The sequence below is a fragment of the Rhinatrema bivittatum genome, chromosome 2 (assembly GCF_901001135.1).
Source record: "Rhinatrema bivittatum chromosome 2, aRhiBiv1.1, whole genome shotgun sequence".
In the NCBI taxonomy this organism is placed as follows: domain Eukaryota; kingdom Metazoa; phylum Chordata; class Amphibia; order Gymnophiona; family Rhinatrematidae; genus Rhinatrema; species Rhinatrema bivittatum.
Window position 1 is genome coordinate 55,867,689 of NC_042616.1, and position 14,862 is coordinate 55,882,550.

The following is a 14,862-nucleotide window of genomic DNA, read 5'->3' on the forward strand; positions in this document are numbered from 1 at the left end:
TGCAACTCTTGACAAAATAATATGTAAAATATGGACTTGATTCAACTGAATGCCATATATCTTCCAGGGAAGTTTAGCGTTCTAGCCAGTTTCTTGTGGTCTTTTCATCCAAACACTGAAAATTGTCTCTCTTATCATTTAGGAACACCACAGACAGATCTCTTTGCAACTCCATCAAATTACATGCTCTCACTATAATGCTCAGAGACCCGTGCCAAATGATCTAGCAACCAATGCCTTTGCCATTTCATGGAAGATGCAGCTTATGTATGCATTTCCTCCTCTTCCTCTCATATCAAAAGCTATCTTGAAATTAAGGTAGGAAAAAGGAACAATGACTCTAATTGCATCTTTTTGGCCCTGCCAAGTCTGGTTTCTATGGCTGCAGAGATTAGCAATAGCTCCACCCGCAATTTTACTGTATCGGCCCGAAAGTGTTTGGCAGTGTAGTGTGTTTGGTTTGCTGTTACTGAGGTGTGTGTGTGTGGATGACAGGAAGAACTGAGTGAGTGTGCATGTGTGTTAATACATGTGTGTTAATGTGGATATATTTGAGAAAGTTTGAACATATGGGTGCCCCCTACCTTGCTAATCCACCACATTCTTACGGTGACTGGAAATCAAAAGTACCCCGGTACTACATGAAAACATTAACTACAAAGAAACAGCCTCAATGTAATATTTTTAAAATATTAAAAAGGCTAGTACCACCTTATAGACTGAACCATGTACTTAGTATTTTGTTTCCTCAGGTAGCGTTAGCGGTGTAACTTAAATATCACAAGTTCATTGTTATCAATTTAAAAAACAAACAAACTATTATTGTCAATTTCTTAGCATAGAGCTTAGCTCTGCTTTACGAAGGGAGAGGGCATTCGTGATTTCGTACCATTCAGTGTCTAGTGATAAAAACGGTGAATCACGCTGACCCTGTTTAAAACCCTTTCTACCCTACCAATTACTCACCACAAGGTGACCTCCTCCTCCCGCCCTCTCCCAATCTTTAACCTCACTAGTACACCGTTACGTTCCCTTCCCTCCCCTTTTGGAGAGCTCTGTCACCGCGCATGGCTTAAATAGTCGCTCCCCCCCCCCTCCCCTTCCTCCAGGAACACCACACACTTCCGAACCTTCACCCTTCACAAGCTACTGCGCAGCTTCCACGGCGCGTGCGCACCACCTTTGGCACCGGCGCTTTCCCGCCCCTAAGGTTCGGGTTTGTTTTTTTCAATAAAGTTTCTGTTGTTGTGGTTAAAAGGAAAACTAATGAAACAAAGGCAGCCCGGGATTGGGCCGGTAGACGGTAGCTGCGGCAACGGCTTGGGACTGGCGTGCCTGAGCGCGCGGCGGCTGCTGCAGCAGCAGCAGCAGCAACAACAACAGCAGCAGCAGCAGCAACGGAGACGGCGGAGAAGAGGGCGACGTCGAGGCAGCAGCAGCGGAGGTGGCGGCAGTGCGCGCGCCGAGGAGAGCGCGAGCCCGGCTAGAGAGGAGGAAGAAGAGGCGGACGAAGTGGAGGAAGAGGACGACGAGGAAGAAGAAGACATAGGAGGAGGGGAAGAGGATTCCGCTGAGGTGGAGCGGCGCCGCCAAGAGCAAGAGCAGGAGGAGGAGGAGGAGGAAGAGGAGGAGGAGGGCGAGGACGGCTTCGCGGCAATGGCGGCTGTAGGGGGAACGGCCGTGGCGGCATCCCTGGGGCGGAAGAAGGACGGCGGGCCGGCGCTGAAGTTCTGGGAGAGCCCGGAGACGGTGTCGCAGCTCGACTCGGTGCGGGTGTGGATCGGGAAACATTACAAGAAGGTAAGAACATGGCGGGGCCCGGCTTCTCCATTCTCCCCACCCAATCGGCTTTGAGAGAGCACATGGGGGACAACAAAGAGAGAACCCGGTGGGGGTGGGGTGAAGGCCGGATGAGCCTCTACACTTGCCTATGGCGCGCCGCCAGCTGCTAATGACCTGGGACCCTTGATTACTGGGACTAGTATATTTCCTGTGAGAGAATTTGCTGTCTCTTGTCAGATCTTCCCATGCACGACCTTTTCGCTGGGAGATTTTTGAACCGTGCAGCTTCGGTGTTGTAAATGCCCGTCGCCTTCGGTAAATAAATATATGAAGAAAAAAGTGATGTTTTTCCCCATCACTATTTTTTTCTATTGAGTTTCTGGATATTAGTGTCATGTGTCGGAGCTGTTGGTTTCTAGTTGATTGAGCTCCATTGATCTATACGATGATGAGGTTACTGTAACTGTTCTTAAATATCATGCAAAATACTTTGTAAAAATCTACTTAACTTAGGAAGTTTTTTTTTTTTTTGCTTCGTCGTTTTTATGCATCGGCCAATGATCATTAAGTAAAATCGTTTTTCTCGTTATTGGATGTTCATATCTGTGCGCAGTGATTGGAACCGTACAATAAACATGAGCACGTGGCTTTAAAACTAAAGTACAGTGGACCGGTCCCTTTGCTGTCAAGAGACCGTGTGTAACAGTAACGTCAAAGACATTTTCGTAGTTTGTTTTATCATGATTTTTTTGTGTTACTTTTTATATTTTTAAGTAGATGAATTTCAAGATGTATGTACCATCATTAAAGTTAGAAAAGCCATGCTTGTTTTGGTCTGCTATGGTGGTGCTTATGGTTGTTCATTCAGGCTGTATCAGTCTTTCAGATGGTTCACTTTAGTGCTTACTGCCTAACCTTGAATTATAAAATAATTTTTTTTGGGGGGGGGGGGGGAGGCAAGAACATTAGAACAACATAAAATTACTTATGCAACGTTTTGAACGCTGGCACTAAATATTTCTACCCTAATGAAATCAAATGTACTATCTCATGTCTAGTACTTTTACTACTTCTAATATTTCTATAAGTGGTTCTAGGTGTAGCCATTGCTTTTCTTGTAAGACAGCCCCTTCTCTATGAAGCTTTCGGTCCAATTGAGATTGCCAGACAAAAACAAATAATTCATAGTAATCACTTACATGTTACAGTAAAACATGTTTGATGAGAGTGTGTCAAGGTTAGGAAGAGTCGGGTTTTTGATTTAAAAGCGGAGCGCACTGTTAACCTGCGGGTGGAAGCGCGATTGTGACTCACTAGCTCTACCCCTTATTCAGTAAGGGGTAATAGCGCATCGAAAACGTGCGTCCAACCCCCCCGAAACTAATAGCGCCCGCAACATGCAAATGCATGTTGATGGCCCTATTAGTTATTCCGCGTGATACAGAAAGTAAAATGTGCAGCCAAGCCTCACATTTTACTTTCAGAAATTAGCGCCTACCCAAAGATAGGCGTTAATTTCTCTCGGCACCGGGAAAGTGTACAGAAAAGCAGTAAAAACTGCTTTTCTGTACACCCTCCGACTTAATATCATGGTGATATTAAGTTGGAGATCCCAAAAGTAAAAATTAAAAAAAAAAAATTTGAAAAGGGCTTGCGGGTTGAAAACCGGATGCTCAATTTTGCCGGCGTCTGGTTTCTGAACCCGTGGCTGTCAGCGGGTCCGAGAACCGATGCCGGCAAAATTGAGCGTCTGCTTTCAAACCCGCTGACAGCCACAGCTCCTGTCAAAAAGGAGGCGCTAGGGACGCACTAGTGTTCCTAGCGCCTCCTTTTACCGTGGGCTCTAATTAGCATATTTTTATTTACTGGATTGCGTGCACAGGACACTGGCCTGTGCACGCGCTGGGAGACCCCACTCTCCCGCATTTCTTTCTGTATTGGCCTGCAGGTAAGTACAGCAAGACAGAAAACGTGGTGTCTGGAGAAGGGTAAAAAGAAAGAGCAGCATGTCTGATGAATATATGTGCACAACTATTGGACACATGGCAACAGATACAAAAAGGAGTTGAATTAGCACAAGTTTGAAACTTGTCAGCAGTAGTGTCAGTCATTAAGGATTCTATGAATTTGAATTAATGCCTCCTCTGCTGTGAGACACCAACAGTTGCAGTCTTCCATGTCTTTGTAAATGGTGTATGCTTGGCCATATATGCAGGTGCCAGAACCTATTTAGATGAATTCTTCTAAAGAGCATAACTCCATCCAAAGATCATATCAATATTAATCAGTGCTTTGATTTAACAGATCTTTGAGGGATCAAACATTGTGGCTTCTTTCTCCAACTTCACACCTCATCTCTTGTTCTGTTGGGGGGAGGGGGAGAAGAAACAAGGCAAAATAATAGGCCGATACAGTACGCGTTTTGGACGCGCTAGCTCTACCCCTTATTCGGTAAGGGGTAATAGCACGTCCAAAACACGCGTCCAACCCCCCCAAACCTAATAGCGTCCGCAACATGCAAATGCATATTGATGGCCCTATTAGGTATTCCTGCGCGATACAGTAATTAAAATGTGCAGCCAAGCCGCACATTTTACTTTAAGAAATTAGCGCTTACCCAGAGGCAGGCGTTAATTTCTGCCGGCGCTGGGGAAGTGCACAGAAAAGCATTAAAACTGCTTTTTTGTGCACCCTCCGACTTAATATCATGACGATATTAAGTCGGAGGTCCCGAAGAGGCCCCCAAAGTTTAAAAAAAAAAAAAAAAAAAAGTTAAAAATTAAAAAAAAAAAATTGAAATGGGCCCGCGGCTCGCAGGTTGAAAACCGGACGTTCAATTTTGCCGGTGTCCTGTTTCCGAACCCATGGCTGTCAGCGGGCTCAAGAACTGACGCCGGCAAAATTGAGCGTCGGCTGTCAAACCCGCTGACAGCCGCCACTCCTGTCCAAAAAGAGGTGCTAGGGACGTGCTAGTGTCCCTAGCGCCTCTTTTTGCCACGGCCCTAATTTAAATAAATTAATTTAGTGAATTGCTAGCACAGGAGAGTGGGCGTTTGCCTGCTCTCCCGCGACTTTTACTTTATCGGCCCATTAGGGAGTAGAGTGCATCATCTTTCATCTACTACAGCAGGGGCGTTCAAAGTTCTCATCTGCAACAGGTGCTGGGGTGTCCACATTGGAGCTTGACAAGTTGTGTGTGGGGGGGGCTTTTATTTATTTTTTTAAATCTCTATTTTAGTTCCAATTCAAGTAATGCTTCTTTATTTACAGGCCTATCCTGTAAAGTGCGGCCGCGTTTACCCTGCTCCTAAGCCGCTTTTTACTCACGTTCCGGCCGCGTTAGCCCTTCCTGCGATCCCGAATCCCCTTTAACCTACTCCTACCGCGTCCTAAATTCCCCGGGCAACCCCTTCCGCCCGCGGCATGTATATTGCATGCAAACGAGCGAATTAGCTCGATATTGCATGCAAACGAGCGAATTAGCTATTCCCTAGCATCCCGTAACCCGCGCCCCGACTATCGCTAGTTTTCCCTGCCGTTTTGTCGCGCGTTTAACCTGCAAACTTACCGCCTACCCTGACCCAGGCGGTAGAGGCATGGGTAAGGGTAGATGGCAAGCTTTCCCTCAGCTCCCGCTCACCTGCCCCGGCCGCGATCAAGGGTGCCGGTCTCCGTGGCAGCCCCAGTCCTCTCCCCTGCTCCGGACATCGGAGGGGGGCTGCAACGTTTTTTTCGCTTTTTTTTGGCTTCGGGAGGAGGGGAGAGGACTGGGGCTGCCACGGAGACCGCTTTCCCCAGTGCAAGTAAGTTGCTTCGCCGCTTCAGTTCTTCCCTCCTCCCGGAGCTGCTTTTTCAGCCTTGCTCCGGGAGGAGGGGAGAATAGACACTGACAGCGGCGAAGCGAAAAAAACCCAAAAGCAATTTTGGTTTTTTTTTCAAAAAGCTAAAAGTAAGTTGCTTCGCCGCTGTCAGTGTCCCCCCTCCTCCCGGAGCAAGGCTGCTTTTCGCGCCCTGCTCCGGGAGGAGGGGAGAAGAGATGACAGCGGCGAAGCGAAAAAACCAAAAGGGGACCCGACCCGACCCGACTTACTTTTGCAGCCGTCCGGCATTGTTGCTCTCCCGCCTCGTCCGGCATCGTTGCTCCCCAGCCTCGTCCGGGAAGATGGCTGCCAGCACGGGGGAAAGCGGCCCCTGTGCATTCAATTGGCTGCTCAAGACGTGACGGCACGACGTTTGGCGTCACGGCAGCCAATTGAATGCACAGGGGCCGCTTTCCCCCGTGCTGGCAGCCATCTTCCCGGACGAGGCAGGGGAGCAACGATGCCGGACGAGGCGGGGGAGCAACGATGCCGGACGGCTGCAAAAGTAAGTCGGGTCGGGTCCCCTTTTGGTTTTTTCGCTTCGCCACTGTCATCTCTTCTCCCCTCCTCCCGGAGCAGGGCACGAAAAGCATCCTTGCTCCGGGAGGAGGGGGGACACTGACAGCGGCGAAGCAACTTACTTTTAGCTTTTTGAAAAAAAAACAAAATTGCTTTTGGGTTTTTTTCGCTTCGCCGCTGTCCGTGTCTATTCTCCCCTCCTCCCGGAGCAAGGCTGCTTTTCGCGCCCTGCTCCAAGAGGAAGGGAAGACACTGACAGCGACGAAGCAAAAAAACCAAAAGCAAGAAGTAAGTCGCTTCGCCGCTTCCCTCCTCCCGGAGCAAGGCTGCTTTTCGCGCCCTGCTCCGGGAGGAGGGAAGAGTGAAGCGGTGAAGCGACTTACTTTTTGCTTTTGTTTTTTTCGCTTCCTGGTATCTGTCATTTGAAATGACAGATACCAGCGTGGCGTGAAGCCTTAGGCCCGCGCACCCAGGATCCTGTATAGGCGCTCTATCCAGTAAAATGGGTTGCGCGGGCCTAAGGCTTTTCGGATGCGGTTTACATTTAAATAAAATTAGTGTTCAGGATCGAGCGGTAGGTGAGCTGCACTGTGCGGGCGGTAACCGCGGGTGCCGTAGGCACTAACGCAGCTCTTCCTACCGCTCGGTACTGGATAGACCTGTTAGATGTCTGTCTTGGGTCCCCCCCCCTTATTTATTTATTTATATTTATATTCCACCTTTTGCAATTTTTCAGCACTTCAAAGTGGATTGCATTCAGGTACTGTAGGTATTTCCCTATCCCCAGAGGGCTTACAATCTAACAGCTCAATACAGTAAAGTGCGGCCGCGGTTACCCTGCTCCTAACCGGCTTTCTACTCACTTTTCGGCCGCGTTAGTCCAACCCGCGATACACTATCCCCTTTAATCTATCCTTACTGCCTCTTTAAATCCCCGGGTAACCCCTTCCGCACGCAGCATGTATATCAGATGTAAATGATCGAATTAGCTATTCCCTCCCATACAGTAACGCGCGCCCCGACTATCGCTATTTTACTGTGCCATTTTGCCCAGCATTTAACCTGCTAACTTACCGCCTACCCCTACCCCTGCGTTATAGGCAAGGGTTAAGGGTACACGGCAAACTTTCCCTCAAAAGAAAACCTAAAAACCATTAAATATATGAAAGGGCAGCTTTTAATCTCTTATTTACTGTCCATGTCTATTTTATTATTGTCGGCTAGCCCCCCCTTTTTTTTTTTTTTTTTTACATGATATTGTGAATCATTGCACTACACATGCGATTCCTTAAATGAACTTAAAACAAGTTGTTGGTAAAGTTGTTATAAATACCTTGGATGTTACTTTCCGAATCTCCCATCTCCACGTGGGTGGGCGGGCGGTCATCGAGGCGGGAGCCGGCGGGCGCATGTTCATCCAGGCGGCGGGAGCCGGCAGCGAAAGCGGCCTCCAGCAGACCCCGCCGGCAGTGAATTTATAATGCACGCCTGTGTACGCCCGTGCAATTTCAGCGCTCAAGGCAGTGCATTAGCAAAGGCCGACGTCACATGCCGTGACGTCAAGCGTCGTGACGTCACGCCTTGAGCGCCGAAATTGCACGGGCGTACACAGGCGTGTATTCATTCACTGCCGGCAGGGGCTGCTGGAGGCAGCTTTCGCCGCCGGCTCCCGCCGCCTGGATGAACGCGCGCCCACCTGCCCGCCGGCTCCCACCGCCGCCGCCTGGATGAACGCATGCCCACCCGCCCGCCGGCTCCCGCCTCGATGAAAGCACGCGTGCCTGCCGGCTCCCGCCTCGAACGTGCGCCCGCCGGCTCCCGCCAGTAAGTTTACTTTTTTTTACACTTTATTCCCTTTTGTTTTAATTTTCGTCCTGCGCCTTACTTCGGGAGGGGGGGAACCATCCACTTCCTTGTACCTGTCATTTCAAATGTCATTTCAAATGACATTACAAATGACAGGTACCAGTGCATCCAAGATACTGTATAGGCGCTGTATTAAGCGCCTATACAGTAAAATGGGTTGCGTGGGCCTAGCGCGTTGCCTAACGCTTCGCAGACGCGGCTTGCATTTGCAAGCAATTTAAATAGAGTATCGAGCAGTGTGTGATCAGAACTGTGCGTGCGGCAAATGAGGGTGCACCCGGCACTGCCGCACTCTTTCTAACGCGGCCTTACTGTATCGACCTTTAAGTTTGTACCTGAGGCAATGGAGGGTAAAGTGACTTGCCCAAGGTCACAAGGAGTGACAGTGGGATTTGAACCCTGGTCTCCTGGTTCTCAGCTCAACTGGAACCAGGGCTGAGATGTGGCACAATGAGCCTTCATTCTCAACTAACTTAAATGTGGGTTTTTTGTTTTTTTTTACCCTAGTGATTGCATTGAGAGTCTTCTGCCAGGGACCATTAGGTGTCACTATTGCATGATGACTGACTTAAACTCCTCCACCTTCAATCTGCTGTAAACACTACCAACACAGAAAACACAATCTTCCCTGGGAGTGGAAGGCTTTGAGCCAAAAATTAAACCCATTTGCCTCAGCATGGTAGTATGCAACACTGTCATTGAGCCTGCCTTGAGCGAATAATTTTAGACACCCCTGCGGTATCTAGGCATTTTAAATATTATTCCCTGTCATTGTCCCCATTGTGTATGTTTAAGAATCAAGGTGGTAAACAGTGATAGTTGATGTAGATGAGGTGCCTAGACAAAATGTGCATGACATCAATAATGTTAAGGATAAAGTTGAGTCTTAGCTTTTAAACAGGCAAGCATTTCCTTTGTTTGGTACATGTTGAATGTGTGTAGGGCTACTGATTGTAGGTGTTTATAAAATGAGTTTCAATGATTATTTTCCAGCTAATTGAATTTTTTTTGTGGATGCTTAAAATCCATTTTTTTTTTCTTTTGGGTACATTTAATTGGGTTATGACTATTACTTCCAGCCTTTCCACTGCTACTTATGCTCTTGCATCAGCTGCTGCTCCTCCAGGTTATGGGTCTACTTCAACCAACAGCAGCATGCTCCTGCTGCTGTTGGTTGAAATAGACCAGGCGGCTCTTGGATAATTTTAATCATGTGGTTCCCATATGCTAGTGTTCAAACTGCCATGCCTGGTGCCTATTAGTCTGTATTCAGTATAGGACCTGAGGCCTGGAATGGATGCACTGGGAGCAACAGCTGTGGGTTTCTACCACCAGCAAGGAGCAGATGCTGCAGGCTGAAGAGCCCCATTAGGCTACTGGAGCTAGAGTTGGGAAGATGCTTCAATGGAGAGAGCTTGGATGAAAATAGGGAAAAGAGGAGGATGGAAGTAGAGGTTAGGGAGAGAAAGAAGTAGGGTGTGAGAAGTGAACAAAAATGGAGGGGTGAGCTGTCTCAAAAAAAACCAACCCAAAACAAAGGCCCCAAAAATTGTACATGTAAGGGAAGAAAAGGTTTTTTCCCCTGGTTCTTAAAAGTTTTGACTGCCGACCTTTTTTTCTCTGTTTCCACTCCTGCCAGTGTTCTCATAAGAACAGTGCAGGAGTAAACGAACTGTAAGAGCTGCATGAACAGAAGGATCGGGTAATGGCGTGAGATGCATTGGAATAGCAGCAGTTGGGTTAGAGTGTGATTAGGAGATTTTTGAGATGGTGGTTTTTTTTTTTTTTTGGTTTAAATTGAATCTATATCAGTTTTTTGTGTTGAGGATTGTCTAAACTGGATCCAGATACTTTAACATGGAATGCTCAGTAAAATAGTAAGTGCTAAGATAGATCTATATATGAAAGTGTGTGTTTTTTTTCTTAAGTTTTTGAGGACATCCTTTGCAATCTGGGCTTTATTAAATAAGTTTCCTTAGTGGTTGGGTAGGTCAGTCCCAACGAGTGGATTATGCACCTCTGCCAGCAGATGGAGACAGAACAAAAGCTGACGTCACGGCTATATAGTCCCACCCTGACAGCCTGCCGGTATTATCCGTCTCCAGCAGATGGTGAATGTGTATTTCTCTTCAGGGAAGATTGCCTGTGAGTAAAAAAACAAAAACGAAGGACCTGTTACTGCTATCAGCCACAGGGGCTGGGCTCAGGTGAACGTTTTTCTTATTTAAAAAGAAAATCATAGGCTAGCCTATGCTTATGTCTCTGAGGTGTTCCATGAACTGAGGAGGCAGTGCAGGCATGGCGGGTTGAGCAGCCATTTGGCTAGACCCCGCTCGCAGGCTCCTCTTTTTTTGAGTGCATGGTAGGCCGCAAGGTCTTTGTACGTGTTTTTTAGGCTGTGGGCTGCTCAGCATGCGCCTGTGCATCCTGCATATGCACCTTGCTTTATTGGGTGCGCAGCCTAGGTGCGTATGCGTGCGTGTGCACACTTTGGGCGTGGGTTCTATGTGCATATATTCCAGGCACAAGCTTTCACTGTTCTGCATGCTTACAACTATGGCTGCATGCCATTTTAGAGTCATTCAGCCGCAGCTATCTTTAAGCCTGTGTCAGTGCCGCCTGTATGCTCGGGGTGATTTTACCACCTCCTGATTTTGCCGGAGATGGTCCATCTCTGCGCTCTTTGGAGACTGGAACCTAGGGTGATATGACTAGCTTAACCCCTCCGTTGGTTGATCTGTGGGCTGAGTCGTCATGAGCTGCTAGCTCTCAAGATGTCAAGTTTGAGCCTGTGGGGCTTTGAATGGACCTGTTCTCCTTTTTGTGGGTAGAATTCTTCCAAGGTTGGTAGACTTTCCTTCAGGGCCGGTCTTCTGAATCGCCAGTAACTACTATGGTTGGCCTGGCCGTTCCAAGTGCTCCTCCACCTGGCTTCGTGGCCAAATTCTATGGCACAATGTGGCCTGACTAAACTCGAACGCAGAAGAATCAAAATGGTAGCGATGATGGGAAACATTTCCTCCACCTTTGGAGCCAAATCGAACTCTACTCTGTTTTTTTTCTTAGAGATGAGTTGCCGAGTTTGGTCTGTTAGGCGTTGAAGACCCTCAGAGTGGCTTGTATTGACTCCTTGGGAAGGCAGAAGAAAGATCCTATTTTGCTCATCTTACGCAAGGCTTTTTGTTTTCTTTCTCTGGGTTGCACTCTGGGAGTTGACTTCTGGAATGGAGAGTGCTGGGGCATTTTTTAAAGGAGGTTGTGTCTTGGTGGATTTATACCCCTTGGATCTCCAGAGAGTGCTTCCGTTTTCCTAGGTTGGATGCTTTGATGTGTTCTGTCACAAACCGTACCACTATCCCAGTAGAGGGAAGTGTGGCAGTGAAGGATGCTCAGGATTGGATGATTGAGACTGTCCTAAAGTAAAGCATTTGAGGTGTTTTCAGCTTTATAGGGGAGGTTCTTCCCAGAGGTCCTGTCCCTTCAGCAGCTCTCAGTCCTTTCACCCCCGAGGACCTCGAAAGGATACAGACTCCAAAGGTGGAGCTCCTCAGTCTGCCAATGAAGGTTGGCAGGCTCACCTGTTGGTTTAGGAGATAGGTGGCATCTATCTTATTTTTACCACAGGTGGGTCCAGATTACTTCAGATCAATGTGTTCTCGAAGCTTTTTGGGACGGGTGTACTCTAAAATTTCTTCGCATTTCTTCTAATGCCTTCATGGTCTCTTTATCTAACACCCCGCAGCATAGGGTTGAAGTGGAAGCAACATTACAATGAAGGTTGAACCTGAAAGCAGTGATTCCCATTCCCAAATCACAGAGATTTATGGCCCATTGTTCCATTTATTTGGTCATGTCCAAGAAAGAAGGTTCGTTTCATATACTGGATGCATAGTCTCATTCATTGGGAACTTCAGCTGTCTGTTTTGCTGTTCTGGATTGTTTTTACCAGTTTCAGGCCTTGCCACATTGCCCAGGACCTTTTTTCCTAGGTCATGGTGACAGTAGCAGTGGCTCTCCACAAGGAGGGCATTCTAGTTCACCCCTATCTGGATGACTGGTTGATTCGAACCAAAACCGTGGAAGAGAAACTTCCTATAGCAAAGAACCACCCTGTGGGAAGTAAAAACTAGGCTTGGGGGTGAATCTGGCCTAGAGTGATTTGCAGCTGTCTCAGACCCTAGAGTATCTTAGGTTCCGTTCAAGACAAGGTGGGGCAGAGTATTCCTGCCGCAGACTCTGTTTCCCATGTTGCTGCTACGAGTTCAATCCCTGCGGAATCCTGTTTGTTCATCGTGGGTCTTCTCTACAGGTCTGGGGGTTGATGACTCTCTGCAATAGAAGTGATTCCTTGGGAGAGCGCACATATGTGCTGCCTACCGTACCCGTTGATCTCCTGTTGGAGTTCGCAGTCGAAGAACAGTGCGGTGAGGCTGTTCCTCTCAGAGGTGAGATTTCAGTTCGGCTGGTGGTTACAGGCAGGTCATCTTAGGAAGTGAATTTCCCTGATGACACTGGATTGGTTGGTACTCATGACAGATGCGGGCCTTCAGGACTGGGAGGGCTCACTCTCAGGAGTTGGTGCTGCAAGGGCGCTAGAATGCAGAAGAGCGGCAGTGGAACATCAACAAATGGGAAGCATGAGTGGGTTGGTTGATGTGACGGTGATTCGCTGAGCAGCTTCTCCTAAGCATATCTGCTTTCTTATAACAGGAAAGAACAACTTCAGAACCTATTTCTTTATCAGGAGAAACTTGGACCTAGGCCTTTCTGCTCCTGGTGAACCACGGGGGCCTATCGGATCTAGGCCTGTTGGCGAGCTTCAACTACATGAAGTCACAGGCAGGACCCAAAAGCGATGGACATAGATGCTCTTTTTCAGGAGTGGCTGTGTATTTCCCTCTGGCTTCTGATGGGCAGTGTGGACCAGATGATTCCTGATTGGGTTCGAAGGCCGAGGTACACCGATCTTTACATCATGGGCTCATTCTGCAAGAGGATCCATGTCGATTCTGTCTTATGGTTTGGCCATTGAAAGGCTCAGTTGTTGAAGCAGGGTTTTTTTTGCCTGCTGTAATTTCCACTTTTCTTTGGGCCCAGAAATTTTCCATTTCTGTAGCCTAGGTTAGAGTTTGGAGGGTCTGGAGGCTTGGTGTTCTGAGTGGGGTATTTTGGAATTTTTACAGGACGGTTTGCTTAAGGGTTTTTCCCTTAGTACCTTGAAGGTCAAGTCGCAGCCCTGGCTTCTTATAAGGGAAGAGTCATTGGACAACCTTTGTTTTCCCATCCGGATGTGTCCCGTTTCTTGCAGGGAGTTAAACATCTTCTTTCCCATGTTGCGGCTTTTGCTGCTTCTGTGGGACCTTAACTTGGCCCTCTCATTTTTGGCAGGTCCGACTTTTCTACCACTGTGTACTCGTTCCTTGCGGCTGCTTACCTTGAAGACAGGTTTTCTGATGATAATCTAATCGGCATGTCTTGTTCCTGAGCTGCAGGCTTTTTCCTGCCGTGAGCCTTCTCCATATGACTCCAGGTGAAGTTCAACTTTGGCTGAATTCTCGTTGTATGGAAACAGACGTGATGTTTTTCTTAACGAATGTCTGTATATAAAAAACTATAAAGAAATAAATATTAAGAATTTCTGATTTGTCCCAATTAATTTTGAATCCAGACACAGCACTGAATTGGGCAAGTTCAGATTCGATCTCCGGTAGGGACGATTCAGGATGACCCACAGTGAGGATGATGTTGTTGGCAAACAATGACATTTTATATGTTTGTGGTCCTAAAGTGTAACCTTGAATTGAGGGGTTGTTCCTTATGCGTATAGCTAAGGGTTCCAGAAAAATAGCATATAGTAAGGGGGAGAGGGGGCAACCCTGTCTGGTCCAAAGAAACAAACCGGAAACCGATCCAATATTGCAAGTAGCGACCAAAGAGTAGAAGATCGGTAAAACACCAGGGATTTTTTTATCACAAATCTTTACAAGCTGCCCGACTCAGGCCGAGTTTCGTTCATGTGTGAGCTGCTTGATGGGGCTATTATAAAAATTAACAGATAAAAGTAACACATAATGGTAGTGTGGTGTTAAGGAACCTATTTCACCATACTACCATTATAAGTACATTTTGCTATATCATTAGCTATTACGTGATGGACAGTTGGTATTTTATTTGTTTTTATTATGTTTTTATTATTTATTCTTTATTTAAATTTTATTCTGATGTTAGTACATTTTAAATGTCTTTGTGTTACTTTTATCTGTTCATATTTATAATAGCCCCTGAAACAGCTCACATATGAGTGAAACTCGGCCTGAGTCAGGCAGCTTGTAAAGATTTGTGATAATAAAGAATCCCTGGTGTTTTACCGATCTTCTACTCTTTGGTCGCAACCCTGTCTGGTGCCTCGCTGTACTGTAAAGGGATCAGAATAGCTGCTGTTTATTTTTAGACAGGCTGTGGGAAAAGTGTAAAGGGCATGTATCCCAACTCTAGCTCCAGTAGCCTAATGGGGCTCTTCAGCCTGCAGCATCTGCTCCTTGCTGGTGGTAGAAACCCACAGCTGTTGCTCCCAGTGCATCCATTCCAGGCCTCAGGTCCTATACTGAATACAGACTAATAGGCACCAGGCATGGCAGTTTGAACACTAGCATATGGGAACCACATGATTAAAATTGTAGGAAGGAGGCTCCACAATTCATGGCTTAGAGGGGCTGAAATAGGAAAGGCCAATGGACCATATCAAAAGCCTTTTCGGCATCTATGGCCAGCAATAGTGTGGATATTGATTGCTTAGTGCCAGTTGATGATTTTACGCACCTTGTCGCTCGCCATT

The 14,862-nt window shown here is 47.2% G+C and overlaps 1 protein-coding gene across 3 annotated transcripts in view; it reads left to right on the plus strand.

The window, feature by feature from the left end:
* Window positions 1-1,127: 1,127 nt before the first annotated feature.
* SMARCC1 (SWI/SNF related, matrix associated, actin dependent regulator of chromatin subfamily c member 1) overlaps window positions 1,128-14,862 on the plus strand; it is a 557,827-nt gene continuing 544,092 nt past the window's right edge. For 2 of the 3 annotated variants that reach the window (XM_029588187.1, XM_029588189.1), the window contains exon 1: window positions 1,129-1,800. In XM_029588187.1, coding sequence (XP_029444047.1) covers window positions 1,267-1,800 — 534 coding nt within the window. In that variant the 5' untranslated portion in view covers window positions 1,129-1,266. Of the gene's footprint in view, window positions 1,801-14,862 lie in introns of all 3 variants that reach the window. The other variant, XM_029588188.1, reaches the window with a different exon arrangement.